The sequence below is a fragment of the Etheostoma spectabile genome, chromosome 17, assembly GCF_008692095.1.
Source record: "Etheostoma spectabile isolate EspeVRDwgs_2016 chromosome 17, UIUC_Espe_1.0, whole genome shotgun sequence".
Classification (NCBI taxonomy): domain Eukaryota; kingdom Metazoa; phylum Chordata; class Actinopteri; order Perciformes; family Percidae; genus Etheostoma; species Etheostoma spectabile.
In genome coordinates, this window is record NC_045749.1 from 4,125,158 (window position 1) to 4,143,024 (window position 17,867).

The 17,867-nt window shown below is 41.3% G+C and overlaps 1 protein-coding gene across 8 annotated transcripts in view; it reads left to right on the forward strand.

Moving 5' to 3' along the window:
* The window catches only part of ehbp1 (EH domain binding protein 1), a 147,587-nt gene that overhangs the window by 34,206 nt on the left and 95,514 nt on the right, over positions 1-17,867 (forward strand). For 7 of the 8 annotated variants that reach the window (XM_032540855.1, XM_032540856.1, XM_032540857.1 and 4 more), the window contains exons 6-8: positions 13,137-13,318; positions 15,131-15,270; positions 16,962-17,072. In XM_032540855.1, coding sequence (XP_032396746.1) covers positions 13,137-13,318; positions 15,131-15,270; positions 16,962-17,072 — 433 coding nt within the window. The remainder of the gene's footprint in view (positions 1-13,136; positions 13,319-15,130; positions 15,271-16,961; positions 17,073-17,867) is intronic. The other variant, XM_032540859.1, reaches the window with a different exon arrangement.

Below are 17,867 nucleotides of genomic sequence, written 5' to 3' on the forward strand. Positions count from 1 at the left end.
TACTGAAGCACATTTCTTCTAAGTCATACTGTGCAATAATCCTATTGTGATACTAAAACAGCAAATGTTGGGCATCTGGTAGGATTATTGTGACATATACCACACATTCTCCAAGATTCACCCAGAAAACAGTGAAGTTTGGTGGGGAAAAATCATGGTCTGGGGTTACATCCAGTATGGGGGTGTGTGCGGGAGATCTGCAGGGTGGAAGGCAACATCAATAGTCTCAAATACCAGAAATCTTAGCTACCTCTTATATTCCCAACCATAAAAGAGGCCAAATTCTTCAGCAGGATGGTGCTCCATTGCATACTTCCTCTCCACTTCAAAGTTCCTCAAGGCAAAGAAGATCAAGATGCTCCAGGATTGGCCGCCCAGTCACCAACATGAACATCATGGAGCATATGTGGGGTAGGATGAAAGAGGAAGCATGGAAGACCAAACCAAGAATATTGATGACTCTGGGAGGCAGCAAGACTGCTTTCCTAGCTATTCCTGATGACTTCATCAATACATTGTATGAATCCTTGCCACACGCATGGATGCAGTCCTTCAAGCCCATGGAAGTCATATAAGATATTAAATTTGAATCTCACAGCACCACTATTTATTTGCTGACATATTTTAGTATTTGTAGTAAATTTGTTCAATTTATGTATAGGCAACAAAACTTTTGTCTTGCCAAAATTTGACCTTTTCTGTCTTGTTAAATAATAATATTTTTTTAGTGAAACTAATTTATTAGTGCATTGAACATCATTTGGGAGGGTTTTAGCTTTTCATATGAGCTTTTTCTTACACCAATTGATTAATAAAAGTCGGTTAATAGCAGGTGTCTACAAATAGATAAGCAACAAGACTTTGTCAGGGACTGTATCTCATATAAGAACCTTGCTTTTATTGTAGTCCCTGTCCAGTCTACATTGCTTGTTTGCACATTGTTTTGGGTTTAATGTAAATGTGTGTGCCAGGTGCATCTATACAATCTGTCAGAAATACACTCAAACAGATAAGCATCCAAACTGTGTCCTTCAGAATGCAATGGTCACAAATGGATCGAGTGAAGAAACATATAAAAACCCTACGGCCCTGGCTCCCTCAGCCGAAGCGTGTAGGTAACTGATCAAGGCAGCAACATAATCAAAGCCCTGGAACCATATAGGAGACTTTATTGTTTCAATCACCTAATTAATACGTCCTTTGCCACTGTCTGCATGCCGATGCACTGCCACACTACCCAGAGCAACGGGAGAAGCTGAGAGGCATAGCTTCCTTGGGTGGGGACCCAAGTATGCTAATAAAGTAATGATTAAAAAACACAAATGCTTGATCAGGGCTTGGCCCGGCCCAGGATAGTGGCGGAAAATATCAGCCCGTGGGTCCGCTTGGGCAGAAATCTAAACTCTACTCTCGTTACAGAACATAAAAATGACATGTCATGACATGAACTAAAATTATTTGTGAATTTGTTTTAAACATTGACGAAGTTCAATTTATTGAACCATTGTTTCTTTCCATGTAGTTACGTTTTCCGGTCTTCCATTTTATTTAAATTCTGGCAGCTACAGCCCCTCCACAATCTCATTGGAGGCTCTTTTAGTTGTGGGCTATGGGCATCCACACACTCTGTATCAGTCATCTCTGAGGTCGTCCTCTATCACTTCATGGCTTCACAACCTGCCACCTGGCCTCTTCCTCGTTCGGCTCTAATCAGACTCTTCCTCATTTGTTTTCATCCTCATCTTACCTGGTTTTGGTGTCATGTCTTACATGGCGATGATGGTGGCCGTAACTGTTCGGGTGCAACGTGAGGCATATTGTACACACACAGTAATAGCAGGTGTTTCTACAAAATAGATAAGCAACAAGACTTTTGTCAGGGACTGTATCTCATATAAAGAAACCTTGCTTTTATTGTAGTCCCTGTCCAGTCTACATTGCTTGTTTGCACATTGTTTAATGGGTTTAATGTAAATGTGTGTGCCAGGTGCATCTATACAATCTGTCAGAAATATACACTCAAACAGATAAAGCATCCAAACTGTGTTCTCTTCAGAATGCAATGGTTCACAAATGGATCAGAGTGAAGAAACATATAAAAACCCTACGGCCCTGGCTCCCTCAGCCGAAGCGTGTAGGTAACTGATCAAGGCAGCAACATAATCAAAGCCCTGGAACCATATAGGAGACTTTATTGTTTCAATCACCTAATTAATACTGTCCTTTGCCACTGTCTGCATGCCGATGCACTGGCCACACTACCCAGAGCAACGGGAGAAGCTGGAGAGGCATAGCTTTCTTGGGTGGGGACCCAAGTATGCTAATAAAGTAATGATTAAAAAAACACAAATGCTTGATCAAGGGCTTGGCCCGGCCCGAGGATAGTGGCGGAAAATATCAGCCCGTGGGTCCGGCTTGGGCAGAAAATCTAAACTCTACTCTCGTTACAGAACATAAAAAATGACATGTCATGACATGAACTAAAATTATTTGTGGAATTTGTTTTAAACATTGACGAATGTCAATTTATTGAACCATTGTTTCTTTCCATGTATGTTAATCGTTTTCCGGTCTTCCATTTTATTTATAATTTCTGGCAGCTACAGCCTCTCCACAATCTCATTGGAGGCTCTTTTAGTTGTGGGCTATGGGCATCCACACACTCTGTTATCAGTCATCTCTGAGGTCGTCCTCTATCACTTCATGGCTTCACAACCTGCCACCTGGCCTCTTCCTCGTTCGGCTCTAATCAGACTCTTCCTCATTTGTTTTCATCCTCATCTTACCTGGTTTTGGTGTCATGTCTTACATGGCGATGATGGGTGGCCGTAACTGTTCTGGTGCAACGTGAGGCATGATTGGACAACAGCAGCAGTTATTATCTCCATCTCTCGGTTATTTATTTTTCCTCTGTGCGACTTAAGATGGCTGCTTGCGATGGAGACAGGCCTTTGTGGCCCGCAAAACACTGCCCTCTGCAAATCCCCCTGTTTATCCACAAGCTTGACCCGCTGGGCCTGTGTGGGTGGGTCGTTGGCTTGGTAGATACGTGCAGTATGTGGGTGGTGGTGGCGAAAGAATATGTGTGGAGAGGTTTGTTATGAACTTAGGTTAAACTTGTGTGTAGGGTGACTCGTTTGACATTATCTCGTTAAAATCTGCTCACAGTGAGCTTGTTGTGTATTTGTGTATGAGCATTTTAGGGATTACACACACACACACACACACACACACACACACACACACACTCTACTGGCAAACTGAGGCATCTGTTCTGCTAAGTGGCAATGAATAGGGTCTTGTGATGTGCTCTGATGCCAGCGCTAAGCCAGCCACTGACAGTTAGACTGATCCCCAAACATGTCTCTGTCTCTGTTTGGGATATATATCTGTACTTGGAGTACCACACCCAGAGAGAATAATGTCAGGAATCGAGGTGTCTTGCAGTAAAGGTATACACTCATGGGTGTTGAGGAGGTGGAGCAAAGGTCACATTCACCGTAAGAGAGCTGCTCATATTGGGTCACTTGTTAAAAAATTTGCTTTAAAATGCTCTTTAAGCAAATGTTGAAATGATAAAGAACATTATTATAGATAAATACAAATCTGCAACATATGCAGTCTGTTATAAATTTCTGAGGCGTCGCTTGTGTTAACAGGAGTGGAATGCCTGTGGAAGCACTAAGGTGACCCTCGGCCCCCTTAATGCTGGCTTGTTATGACTCATCCGTGGTTCTGTAAATTATGCTCTTGTTTCACCATTTCGTCCTCTGAAAAGTGACCATGGAGTAAATGGCTCATCCACAACGTACACACTTGGGTATGAGAGGCTGTTTGTGTTTTTCTGAGCTGTTTGTGTTTTTCCGAGTGTGTCCCACATGTAGATGCCCATAAACAGAATTGGGGAACCCTATTGTTCTTTTGTGGAAAAGGAATTTCAAAGAAGAAGCACTCACCCATACACACACACACACACACACACACACACACACACACACACACACACACACACACACACACACACACACACACACACACACACACACACACACACACACACACACACACAATAAGGCACACCAGCTCCTTATCCAATCCCTCTACTAATTCCCCCTTGGTAGAAGGTGTTCATTGTTTCTCTTTCATTCTAATCTCTCCCTCTTCTCTTTTTAAAATCCATATTAGATTCTCTTTGAGTTGGCCACAATCAGAGGCACTGAAGCAGAGCATCACCCTGCTAATGCTCTTTGTCTCCCCAGATTTGTCACTTAGCATGGAGAGTACACCTTTGTCATGGAGCAGGGTGGGAGAGAGGCAGACTCTCACTTGGGGCAATTGTTTCTTGTCACAGGCCATCTTAACCCCCCCCCCCTAAGAAAATCAGCTTTGCTCTGGATTAGGGTCCTATCATAGCTCTGTCAGATCTCAGCAGCCTGCCTAAAACAGCTACAACAAACAGATCTTTAGAGGAAGAATTGGGTGATGTGGAGATTCTGGTTCTGCGTTGTCTTTACCTGGAAATCATCATTTGTTATCTGTGAAATATAGAGATTCCAGACTGGGATCTTGTGAGCTACTTAGCTACTCTTTTCTGTTATCTGTTAGTAATGTTAAAAAAGATGGGAGGAGTATCACATACACTCGTCACAATACTTGAATGTAATATTACAACCTTTTCTTGAAAGTCAGTGGTAAAAGTAAGTGGGTAAAATGAGTGTAAATGGTGGTGCAGAAACAGACAGACACAAGACAAAGGACAAGCTCACCGCTTATAAATACAAATAAATACACTGGATAGGCGGTACAACATGGCCTTCCGCACATATTTTAGCCAGGTCGTATACCGGAGCTACACAAAAAATGTAAACAAAGAGTTGCAGAGAAGCTAAAAACACAGGAGTTTTTTTTGCTGCTACAACGGAGGTGGTCAAGCTGTACGATCACTATGGTTGGCAGTGCCATACTCATTGTGCACATGTGCATATTTAAAGACTGTCCGGTAATGTTCACAGACAGTGATTATGAAGTGCATCTTCTGCAATCGGAACTTGAGTTTGTGTGATTTGTCTTTCATGGGTACACCAGGCTTATTTGTCAGTGCTTTATGTTGTCATGGTAATTATTACGTGGGCTGGACATTCAAAAAATTAGTCAGTGTGATTAAAGCAGTTTATAATTGTGTTGGTCATACTAGACAATGATGGATTGTTTGTCTTTGTTGAATAATACATCAGATAAAGAGCTTTAAAAATAATCACATTTTAATTGTAATATTGGTTTAAAAAAATATATTATTTTCCAAACACACACACACACACACACACACACACACAACCACTCCAACGTCATGAACTCAAATCTGTCTAACTTTCTACATGTACACAGACACTAATTTAGCTGGACGTGTACACACGCCTCAGTCAATGTCTGCCACCGTGGTTAATCTGCCATCCTGATACCTGAACTGCTGCTTCATGCAGGAGGAGTAATCAATCCCAGATACAGTAGCTGGGGGTATTGTGTCTGTGTGTGTGTCTTGGTGTGGGTGTCTGTGTACGTGAGAGATGTTATTGGCCATTTTAGGCCTCTATGATGGCCAGAGATGGTGAAATGTTGGGAAAAGTGATGAGCAGGCACTTCACAGACCAGGGATGAACTTCTGCTATAATCCTGTCGACCTATCTCCCTTCTTTCCTCTCATTCTTTTTTCTTTCTCCATCACCCATCTCCCTCATTTTCTCCATCTTTTCCCCTCTCTCTACTTCTCTTTCCATCAGTCTCCTAGCTATCCACCTCTCTGTCTTTCATTTACATCTTCTCTACCCTTCTCTCTTTCCATTTCTTGACCACCCCCTCTTTCCAACCCCGCTGTGTCCCTTTCTCTCTCCAGCAGAAGTGCAGAGCCAGGGCTTTTGCCTGCTGGTAATTTATTTTCCCATTAGCCCCCTGTCTGAAGTGCATGCTCTGGGTCTGAGTATGTGTGGGGGGCACTGAGGGCCACCCAAAGAAAGACCCGGAGAGTCGAAGAGAGGAGGGCACCCTGGACACACTGATAAGAAGGGGGGGGGGGGAGGCAGGGTAGGAGGGACAGAAATGAAGGGAAAAGGAGAGGATATGAGATACTGGCTTGGTGTCCATCTAAGCAATTATTTTAGTTATGGGCTTTTGGTAAAACAAAACAGGACATTAACTTGGGCTCTTGAAAATCTAACAAATAAACCAAATGAATCAATAATAAAATTGTTAGTTGCAGTACCAGTGTTTACATAAGTTCTGATCATATTGTACATCTCATCCTAAAGAGGTTTTTATTTCTTTCATGACCATGCTGCAAAAATGGCTTTTAAGGCTCTCCTGCATCTCATATAAATAAACCTTGCTTTTACTGTAATCCCTGTCCAGTCTACGGTGACTATTTGCACATTTTTTTAAAGGTTTAATGTAAATTTGTGTGCCAGGTGCATCTATACAACCTGTTAGAACTCAAACAGAGCACATAGTAATGACCTAAATATACATTCAAGTCAAGTGGGACCTCCTTGAGAGGCTGAGGGAGGACGACGGAAGCCAGAGGATTTCTTTTGTGGTTAGGGTGACTTTCAACCTGTTTATCTATGATAGCTTTTATATCTGGAGGTTTCATTAATGTTGTTGAACCTCTGGAATATTTCAGTTCTTTATTGTATTTCTGTGTGTGTTTGGCTTGCATGCTAGCAAGAGGTTAGTCACAAATAAAACCGTTTTATATCAGACCTTTTAAGGGCTGACTCGTTGATGACTCTCCTCCTTTCATCTGCTGCCATCAGAGGCAACCCTCATTAAAGGCATTCCTCTCTCTGTATTTCCCTTGCTTTCTCTCTGTCTCTAACCCCCTCTTTCTCTCTGTCTCTCACAGGAACACACACTGTTAGGTTTTCACCATTCTGATCACCAATGTGTGATAACAGTCTCAAACACAGAGTATTTGATTCAGAAGCAAGATATATCATCTGTTAATGTTAATGTTGATGTTAGTTGAAATTAATTAAACCAGTCTGACAATGTGATGCCATTAAGCTTAACAGCAGGGATTGCCATTGCCTACTTGATGCTTTTGATAATCATGAGTGCATTTGAGCAAAGTGCAATGTTTTGTTTATTTATTGCAAAAATATATTATCACATCCAACAAAAGAAATGCTGGAGACTTATTGGATTAAGTTGACAATGTGATAATTCATAATTCTGCTTTTACAACTCCTTTTGATCAAAGAAAAACTGTGTCCCTTTCTACAATTAGGTCAGAGGTCAGGCTCCACTACAAAATGGCTGTCGCTTCCCTACTATGCCTACGATACTGGAAGTTGATGTTATGCGCCTTTTCTCAAGGACACCTAAGCATGATGAAACCTGTTTTTGGATCTCCTTCATTAAAGCTTCACGAGATTAAGTCTTTACCCAATTTGAGTTTTTGTTTGTAGTTGTTGGTGCACCGTGGTTGTGTAACTGTATGTGTACTCCACTATCACCAATGTATCTGCTTCTCTTGTCTCAAGAGTTGTAGGCCTGTACTGATTGTTCCTGTCAGTAGGTACATGCTAGTCTGTCCCATATCCAGTTTCTCAGTGTTACACAAAATACACTCCATGTCTCGAGCTCAGTGTCATTTTAAACCATATTCAGCCAAAACTGTGGCACACACTGTGCTATAATCTGCCCTCCTTTCCCTTTAAAACAAGCCTAATCCTGCTGTTGTTGTGACTAATCTTCTCTCTTCACTCTCTTACTTCTCTCACTTTACCCCAACTGTTTGTCAGCCTTGTCGTATTTTGTTGTTCGCGGCCCCCGGGGAAGAGGTGGTGGACAGTGAAAGATGTTTCCATTGGGGGGGGTTAAGTTAAATCTGATTGTGTGTGTGTGTGTGTGTGTGTGTGTGTGTGTGTGTGTGCGTGTGTGCGTGCGTGTGACAATGCACATGACAGCCATTTGCACAGTTCATTCCATTATTAAGTCCATTGTTATTGTAATTCACATAACCACAGTGATAGTATTGCATGGCCTTATGTCTATTGTTGCCTTCTAAAAATGCATACTGCTCCGGGAAAAAAAGAATCCTCGCATATAATAGTAGCAGATGAATAAATTGGTCTTAATCTGAGTGAGTGTGTGAGTGTGTGTGTGTCTATAACGCCTATAGTGTGGTATTCATAGGTGGTATGTAAAAAGGCCTGCCTTATCAGTTATCAGGGAAGGCCAAATTGACACAGAGGAATCACTCCATTGTGTGTGGATTCAAAGAGAGATGTGAGCACATTGGATGTCTCCATTTCCAATAACTGTGACCTTGAGGCGAGAGGAATAGCCCCCCCCCCCCCCCAACCTTCAATCTGCTGACTGCTGAATTCAGCCAGAGCCAGCTGATTTTGGGTGTTGGGGCTGAGGGCTAATCGGTGCTACTTCAGGGTTACTCCATAGGGTAAAGGGAGTTTGGCTTTTATTTTTTCTGATCCGCCTGAATACAAATTACAGAAGCCTGTGTACAATGGAACCGTTTTATGTGGAATATTTGATTCCCCTACGTCCATATTATCTGTTTTGAAGAAGAAGAGATAAAAGGAAAATAAAACAATCAAATGTGGCATGATTTCTGATCCATCTAACATAGTCACGCTTATTGCAAAGAACTGTGACCCCATGGCAGTTTATGGTAAAGTACAACATCAAATAAGTGAGTTTTCAGATGTGCAGTCTTAATATAGTCTTGAAAGTTGAGAGTTGAGTGTAACTGACCTCAGGTTGTCCCTTTCATCAACAGTTTAGGATAGTTTTTGTTTTGTGGCAGGAGGCTTAAGTCAGATAAGCATCTGCTTGACGTGACAAACCAGTGATTCATTACTTATCATCATTGTTGTGATACCAAGCCATTTTTAATCTTCTATTTTCCTAAACCGTATGCTAAACATTGCCACACTCACTTCAGTTATTGACAAATCATTGTACCATACATATTGCCAATAACGGTAGGAGCACAAAAGAACGAGAAAGTTGCCACAAACGTTACGTACGTTGGTAGTTCTCTGGTCTCTCTCAGACATTTGAACTTCGGTCAGTGTAACAAAAGACAATGTTGATGTTGAGTTGTTAGTAAAAGTGGTAGTATATGGAACATCGGCCATTAAAATTAGAAAACAGTTGACTGGTGACCTCTGTTAAAAAGCTGTGTGTGTGTGTTTGTGTGTGTGTGTGTGTGTGTGTGTGTGTGTGTGTGTGTGTGTGTGTGTGTGTGTGTGTGTGTGTGTGTGTGTGTGTGTGTAAGACCAGCTTCATACAAAGAAGCCAGTTTTTTTCTTTTTCTTTTTTTTTAAGCACTCAACCTAATTAATCCACCTCTCAGTGACAAAAGGATCGGAACCCCTCCTTCCTTTGACCCGTCCCATTGGCATTTTGGGGCAGAGGGATTCAGCAGGACCCCCGGGCACCCCTCCTGTCCTGACCCCTGCCCCCCCACCAGGGGAGCATCTGTGGATCGATCCGGGGCCAGCTGGCACCAGAGGAGAGGTGCAGGACTGGTACTTTAACACAAACGCATCCTTCTTGGATGAAAGTCATTCATCGTCATTTATGAAATGAATAAGACAGTGCAGCGTGAAAAAATGTCTTATTATGTTTAGTGCTTTTCATGTGTCTTGTCACCTGTGTCCTAGTTTGTGTGAGTGTGGTACAAAGCTGCAAGTTGGAGCTAACTGTCTTAAGTGATGCTCTGCAGTTGTACTGAGATGCAACTAGGTGGCAGCATACAGCCATCACCCCTCCCTCCTTCATTCTACCCTCCCTCTCTTTCCCTGTCCTTTCTCTCTCTCCCGTTGTGCCCCCTACACACACACGCGCACACACACACACACACACACACGCACACACATGGACACACAGGTATTTAGTCAATCTCTGGGCTCAGAAAGAGAGAGCATAATATTGATAGTCCTATCCTCTCTGTATTAAATTAAACTTCTTTATTGTACCTTAATGTATTGTTACAACCTCCCAGTCACCCGAATCCCAGCTACCCTTTCTCTCAAACACACACAGTGGCATGCACGCACACGTTGATTGACAAGCAGTATCCAGGGAAATAGAGAAGATTTCCATTGTTTGCTGTCCCCACTTGAATCTGTTGAAAGGGTTATTCCATTCTTGTGCTGGGGTAATTGCATATCCTTAAGTATTTCCTATTTTCAAGATCCATCTCCCCCTTCTCCTCCCCATCCTCCTTTTTGCTAAATCCCCTCTTCTTAAGTGTTTGGTGCATTTAGCAAATTCATTCATAATGTATCTACATGCACTATTAGCTTAGTATAATAGCCAGGGTGTAATCTGCAGAGAGTGGAGTGTTTTTTTTTTTTGCCATTTTCCTCTTCGCCTGATGGGCTGTTTTTTGAACAAGCTTGGTTTTGTCGTGGGCTGATGACACGTCATTATGTTCCCCAGCTAACCCAGCTGAAGTGACAAGGTTAAAATGTCAGCACGAAATGTCAAGTGGCCTCGCTAGTCAGTCGGTCTGTTTCTTCTGTAGTTTGTTTTTTTGGAGTTAGGTGGGAAAGCTGGAGCGAGATAGAAGGATAGCGAGTGTTAGATTAGATGTACGATGGGAGATGGAATAATGGAAGGATGGAAAGAGGATAAAAATAGAGGGATAGAGGTTAGAGTAACACATTCCAATCTTCTTTGCCAGAACAATTTGAGGTTTTATGTCTCGTCCAAATGCATTTGGAGTAGCTTTTGAGAAGAGTTTTCCCTCAGCTGGTCTGGGATTCACACTGTCAACCATTCACTGAAAAGATATCTTTTGACTTCACATGCCAACTGTGAAAGTTCTTCAGCCTGTTACTCTCACAAAAAAATGAAAGCTAGCATTGAATAAATACTCAGTTTAATCAGTTAATCTATTGGTTGTTTTAAGACATCATATTGATAGAAGAATTAGTATAGTGCTGACTGTTGACTGTAATATGATATGCATTATGAAAAAGGGGAGGCAAGTAAGAAACAAATATTTACCAATACATATTTAGAAGAACACTGAAGTAACCCCGAAAAACATAAGCAAATACAGAGACGTTGCTAAATGTATGCAACATAGTAAAACTCGGATATGAAAGGAAAAAATGTTTTGGAAAACAAGAAAGACTAAACAAAAAAGAACACAATTTCCACCTGCGATGGTAGGAGAGAACACAACCATGGTGTTGTACTATAGAAGCTTGGGTTGTGTCAGATTACATCTTTTAGCTTTTGCAAGGAGACATAACTTTATGAATATACATTGATTAGCAATCACTACTTGCCGAATTTTTTGTGTTGTGATCACAGTATTAAAAATCATGTTGCTGTGGTCTTAAAACATCTCGCCAAAGGACTTTAGTTGATGAATGTTTAGGGAACCAAATAGGCTACATGCACTATTTGTTGTGTCTGCCTCTTGACTATTTTCGACCTCATATTAATTTATTCATAGGTTCAATGTAGCACACATGCGTGTAATGTTTTATGATTAAGAATAGTGAGAATTGTCACAATACACATTAACATGCCGTGTTAGTACGTGTTGGCTGGACCACAGATTTCTTGTCCCTATTTGAAGCTTACATAGTTTCTCACTATATTACCTATAACATCACCACTCTGCACTGATACCAAATCTGTGGGAGTATGTGAATGAATTTATACCCTGCTGTCCTCAGCGATAAGGCTGAGATTGAGTTTTCCCCACAGAGCCAAACCCTTTGAGGTGCGTGTCTGTGTTTTTGTGTGTGAAGACATCAGGAAACAAGCAATGTAAAGAGTTTGTATCGCTTTATCTACCATACACGCCAGAGAGTATGTGTATATGTATATGTGCTCTCAAACTGGTGTTGTGTGAAAGAGAGCTTGCTGCTCTGCTTTGGACGGCATTGTGTGCATGAGAGGATGGGTCCTCGGGGCTCTATTCACAGCTCAGACAAGACTGTGTTTTTCTGTGGTATAATAACACAAGTGTGAGTGTGCGTAGGTGTGTGTGTGAGTGGGTGAAGTTATATATGCTATTTTTGGACATCTATGCAATGAAAAGGAGACAAAAAAGGGGGAACAGACAGATTAAGTGTCGCCACTGCCTGCTGCTCTCATTCCACATGGTCTGTGAAGGGACACGTGTGCACTAGTGTCTGACTTTACGTTGGACTCATTCTCACGTCATGCATATGAGCACATATCAGTTAACCAGGAAAATGTGGCAACAGAATCTGCAAAAACTGAGGAAGCAACACAGAAAAGAGGGACACGGTATGTGAATGGTATCAACACAGCAAGGATGTGAACCAGTCAGTATTCACTGACAGCGTGGTGCTTCCCTAACCAGACTTGCAGCAGACAAAACCATCAGTTCAGGGGCGCAGACAAAAGGCTGGAACATCCCCAACTGTTTAGTTTCAATATCTAGCAGTCAGTGACAAAGCTTTCCAGCAGTTCTTATTTTCCACACACTGTCCTCTGGTGAGCGGCTTACGCACACACGCATACACATGCATGGTCAGAAAAGCGCATGGGGCTGCAGCTGCTGTACACCCACACACTTCAACCATGTCACACACACATACACAGTCTCTGATTCTATAACTCTTATCATCTGGTCTGTGGCATATTCCCAAATTCCAATTTGACTGCTAGCCCCTGGCCCAGAGCACATCTCTGAAAAGAAGTGCAGCAAAAATGGCTTCAGCATGGACCTTTTGATAGGACATATCAGGAAGGATTCAACTGAATTTATAATGGGGATTCATAATGAGGAACGCAGGAGGGCACATATTTTAGCAGGTTCTGGATTTACAAACCAACAGTGTTCCGAATAGACCATAATTTATCTGGATGTTGTAATCACCAGTCATTAGTAATGATGATGATAAGTATCCTTTGTTAAAATGTATCAATCATTCTGCACTTTCTAAATATGAATCCAATTAGGTCTTGCAAAAAATCCTCAAAATGAATTAAAAACGCCCCTTTTGCTGCATTTTCTCTTCGTTTTCCATTTAATTTCTGCAGTGTCAATTCTATGCACTGTCAATTGAGTAAAATGGGCCTATATTCACCTGAATGTGCTTTATCTTTCCGTCCCTCTCCAGGAGTCTCCATCAGGGCGGAGAAAGGCCTTGGCCACCAGCAGTATAAACATGAAACAGTATGCCAGTCCAATGCCCACGCAGACGGATGTCAAACTCAAGTTCAAGCCCCTATCAAAGAAGGTGGTGTCAGCCACACTGCAGTTCTCCCTCTCCTGCATCTTCCTCCGTGAGGGAAAAGCCACGTAAGTCTTGCTCTTCTTATCTAATGCCTTTTCAAAGTAGAGTTTAAAGCTCATAATGTTCTATTTTTGCCGTCTTTTCTGTAGTGTAAATAAACTCTTCTGGATGGCCTTTTCTGATCCTGCTACTGTTGGAGATTTAATTGCAAGTCTTTTAGTAATAAACCAGACGTGAAGTCCTCAGCTCTGTTAGAAATCACTAAGCTAATCTGTCTGGGTGTGTGTGGTGTTCTACTAAATGTGTTCCTGTGTATACAAAAAAAAAAAAAAAAACGTAGACACACACACACACACACACACACACACAATGTACGTACAATTGTACACATTTCCCACATCGGTCTTACATTCTTTAATTGCATGATTAATTCAAACACACACACCCACACACACACACACACACACACACACACACACACACTTACACACACTGTTTGCAGCTTCTCATTCATTCTCACATATTTATCTCTGATATCACCAACTTTCATTATAGGACACTCAATCACGGTGTTTTCCGTTTGTTATTCATTATAATTTGATAGCAGCAACTTTCAGTTAAAGACACACACACACACACACACACACACACACACACACTGAACGAGAGCAGAGCAACAAGGCCTTTTGTTGTAGCGCGGGCGGCGGGTCGATGGCGCGTAACCCTTGTTAACCCTTCGGGGAATCATGTCGACCACACAAACAAACTCAATCTCACCAGTTCAAATGAGCCTCTGGGCCTGGGAAACACCAAACACAAAGAACAGAGAGGAGAATGCATTGATTATGACGGAGCGGTGGTTTTAAGGGACTGAGGGGGAGTACACAAGACTACATAAAATACAAGAAATACTGTAGAAGTTGATGCGTCTGTGAATTAAGTGATGGTGGTGGGAGGGGGGGGAATTAAGACAATGGGTGGATGGGATTGACTAGGAATGAGAGACATAAACTTAAAATGTGAGGATTGAAGTTGAAGTATGAGGTTATTATAACGGTAACGGTGGTGATCCATTTGTCCGTGCAACGCCATCGTCGTACCGCACTCCACTGTATTCCTATGGGTAACGTCAAGCGACTTCAACACGCACGCAAGGCATTCCCAGAAGGTGGCGCTGCATTTGAAAAAATGCTGCGCGTTAGAAAGCTGGCCTGTTTCTCGCTAAGATTGTTTTCAGAAACACGTTTCAGTGAGCTATTTTTGTAAAATATGACATTTTATTCCGTCCGAGCTGCCATGGCAGTGGTTTGAAACTCTCAAGCAGCCAAACCCACGTGACACATTCGTCCAATCAGCTGTAAGTCAGGGGCGTAGAGCAGCAACCATGGATGTATGACGTCGCAACACCACGCTTCAGTCGTGTCGCAAAAATGGATCTGTACTTGGTCTGAAGTGAAGAAATAAATGAGTGGGGAAAGAGGTAGAGACAGAAAGAAGGATGGAGGGCTATGATAATCCTTGTATGGAATCAATTTATTACCAGCCGTGTTGGTGAGAGCTGTAGCTGAATTGTGTGTTTCTCCGTCTCCTAGCAGGCACATTAAAAATACAACGCTGATGCCATCTCATTTATTCATTCATCCATTTATGTGTTATGCTTTTTCTCTTTTTTGTCATTAGTAGTTATTAATCTATTTGCTAGATTTTCTAGAAGTTTTTTAGAATTAGTCTAATTTAGGGTGGGTCATCACCATAAAAATGTAAAGGTGGTCTTGTTTCTTTAAACTTTAAAATGTGTGTATTATATCGGTTTTTGAGTGCTGTTTGGACGTATGAACATGGGTTTCTGTCTGTGTTGGGTGTTTTTTATGCTCCAGTGATGAGGACATGCAAAGCCTGGCCAGCCTGATGAGCATGAAGCAGGCTGACATCGGCAACCTGGACGATTTTGAGGAGGAGAACGAGGAAGACGAGGAGAACAGGGTTAATCAGGAGGAGAAGGCTGCCAAGATCACAGGTGAAAACTGGCACAAAGCACTTTTGTTGTCTTTGACAGGTGACAGATGTGTGGTTTTGTAGTCGGTCCATTATACCAACAATTTTTGCAGCTAGTAAATCAACTTGACCTGTAAAATGCTCAAATCTTCCTAAACCGACTACTCGGCGAATACAAACTCCAGCCCTCCTGAACTATCCCCCAGACCAGAACACCCAGGACCAAGGCTTTAGTGGGGCATCAACTTTGCTTCTTACATGATTTTTTTTTTTTTCTAAGTTTCTGCTTCTGTAAGTGTGCATGCTTGTATGCATAAGATTATAAATTCATGAGTTTCATTTACAGTGTCAGTATCCTCTGTTGCTTACCCTTTACTTTCCTGTTATCCCCATTACTCCTTGTTCCTTGCCTTCTTCTTGTGTTGGTGGACTAGTCGACTGATAATGGCTTCCATACATACATGTCGAGGTCTTATGCGTGGACCCTGGTGCTTCCTGTTTTGCTTAATCCAACTTTTCTTTATGTTACGCTTTATGCCTTCTTTGGTCTTTGTCTCATTTATATGTATTTGTATTGAACGCCTACAGTTATGCTTCGCTAGCTGGCTTCTCTGAATCAAAGGCCTGGCCAAGCTGCCAAACTCGCCACAATCAGATTTCCTGGATGTTATCTACCCAAAAATTCAGCAAGCTACTCTAGCAATACTAACTCTAGGCTAACCAATGCATACCCTGCAAAACAAATGTTCTCTTTTTATCTTTTACTTACAGTATGTAAAAAATAAAAAAGAATACATTACACCAAAAAAAGATGTATTGTACATCTCCATGAGAATATATTTTGTTGGTGTATTGTTTGTAAATTTAAGTATGTGTGTATTTGTGTGTGTTAGTGTAAGATGTGCAACCTACCGAGGTAACGGCAAAAAAAAAAAGATTTATTTTTTTCATTCAATTTCAAATGTCACTTCTTTTTTTTCAGCCTTTGCCTGTTAGCCTGCATGCACCATCACATTAGTACAGCTTTTTAAGACGGCAGGTTAACCGTTATGACAATGCTATTACAGACGTAACCAAAGCATGCAGTTTGAAATGTAGCATTTGCATACATAAATATAATGTGTACTTGGAGAGTATTTGGAGAAATACTGTAGATGAAGTACTACTTTCCAAGCTACTTTTCAAACGCTGCAAACATAAACCAAGGTCAACACTCTGAAATATATGCACTCTTTTCAACTCTTTATACTTAACAACTTAAAAACTATATTTATACATACTAATTTATATATATATATATATATATATATATATATATATATACACAGAGTTGAAAAGAGTGCATATATAATATATATGTGTGTGTGTATATACAAATGTACATTATCTATGTGTGTGTGTGTGTGTGTGTGTGTGTGTGTGTGTGTGTGTATATATACATACATACAGAGTTGAAAAGAGTGCATATATAATATATGTATATGTGTATATACATCAGTACAGTATCTATTTATGTAGGCGTGTGTGTATATGTGTATATATATATATATATATATATATATATATACACACACACACACACATACAGTATATCAAATTGAGTTTGTGAGCTTGTGTGAAGCTGTGTAGATATTTCTCGATGGGATGTGTTTTTTTGCGCTGTTCACTGCTATTCTTCCTTCCTCCCTTCCTGTATGGCCCTGTCGTTTACAGAGATAGTAAACCAGTTGAATGCCCTCAGCTGCTTACATGGGGATGATGATGATGATGATGTCCTTATGCGAGCACGCAAAGCAACCGCTAAGCCTGCCGCTTCCTCCCAAGGTCTTTTTTCATCTTTCTTTCACCGCTCTCATCCTGTGTTCCTGACTCATCTTTCATCAGTGTGTCACCTCTACACTACCATTCAGTATCACAATTTCTTTCAATATATTTATTTTTCCTAATCCGTCCTTTTCCAGTATTCCTCTCTTTTTGTATCTCTCTTTCTTTGACTCAAATGCCCCATCCCCCGATCCTCCTTGACATTGGTTTTGTGATTGTGTTCTGGTTATGTGGTCTTACAATTTATCTTGGTCCATGTGGTGACGTGCTGTACAAGGTGTTGTGAACCCATCAGTTGGTGTTCTTCCTTTTGGTTCTTATTCTTTGTTTTTTTTGACAGTGTGGCCTTCTCTATTCTTTTTCTGCAATTGGTAGTGAACCAGATCAGGAAATTGGTATCCAAACTAACTATTTAGCTTTTTTTCAAATTGGAATTAAGTGTATTTTTGTTTTCAATTGAACTGTGTATTTAATCTGTGGTAGTCTCAAACTGGTGAGATGCTTGGAACACCAAGATTATCCAAGGGGTCTCAAACTATGTGCTGTAAAAGGCCATGAGTAAAAGTATTCATTCTTGACACAAAGACTGAACAACATCAATAGTTAAGGGTTAAATATTCGCTGAAAACTAATCATAGCTTATAACGGAATCTGCATACTCCTGGGTTTCACACCAAAGTTTTTTGTACTAGTTTTGTGACTGGAAGACACAAGTGGACTTATAGACAGACAGACACACATGCACGCATCCATACACTCTCTCACACACACACACACGCACACGCACACACACAC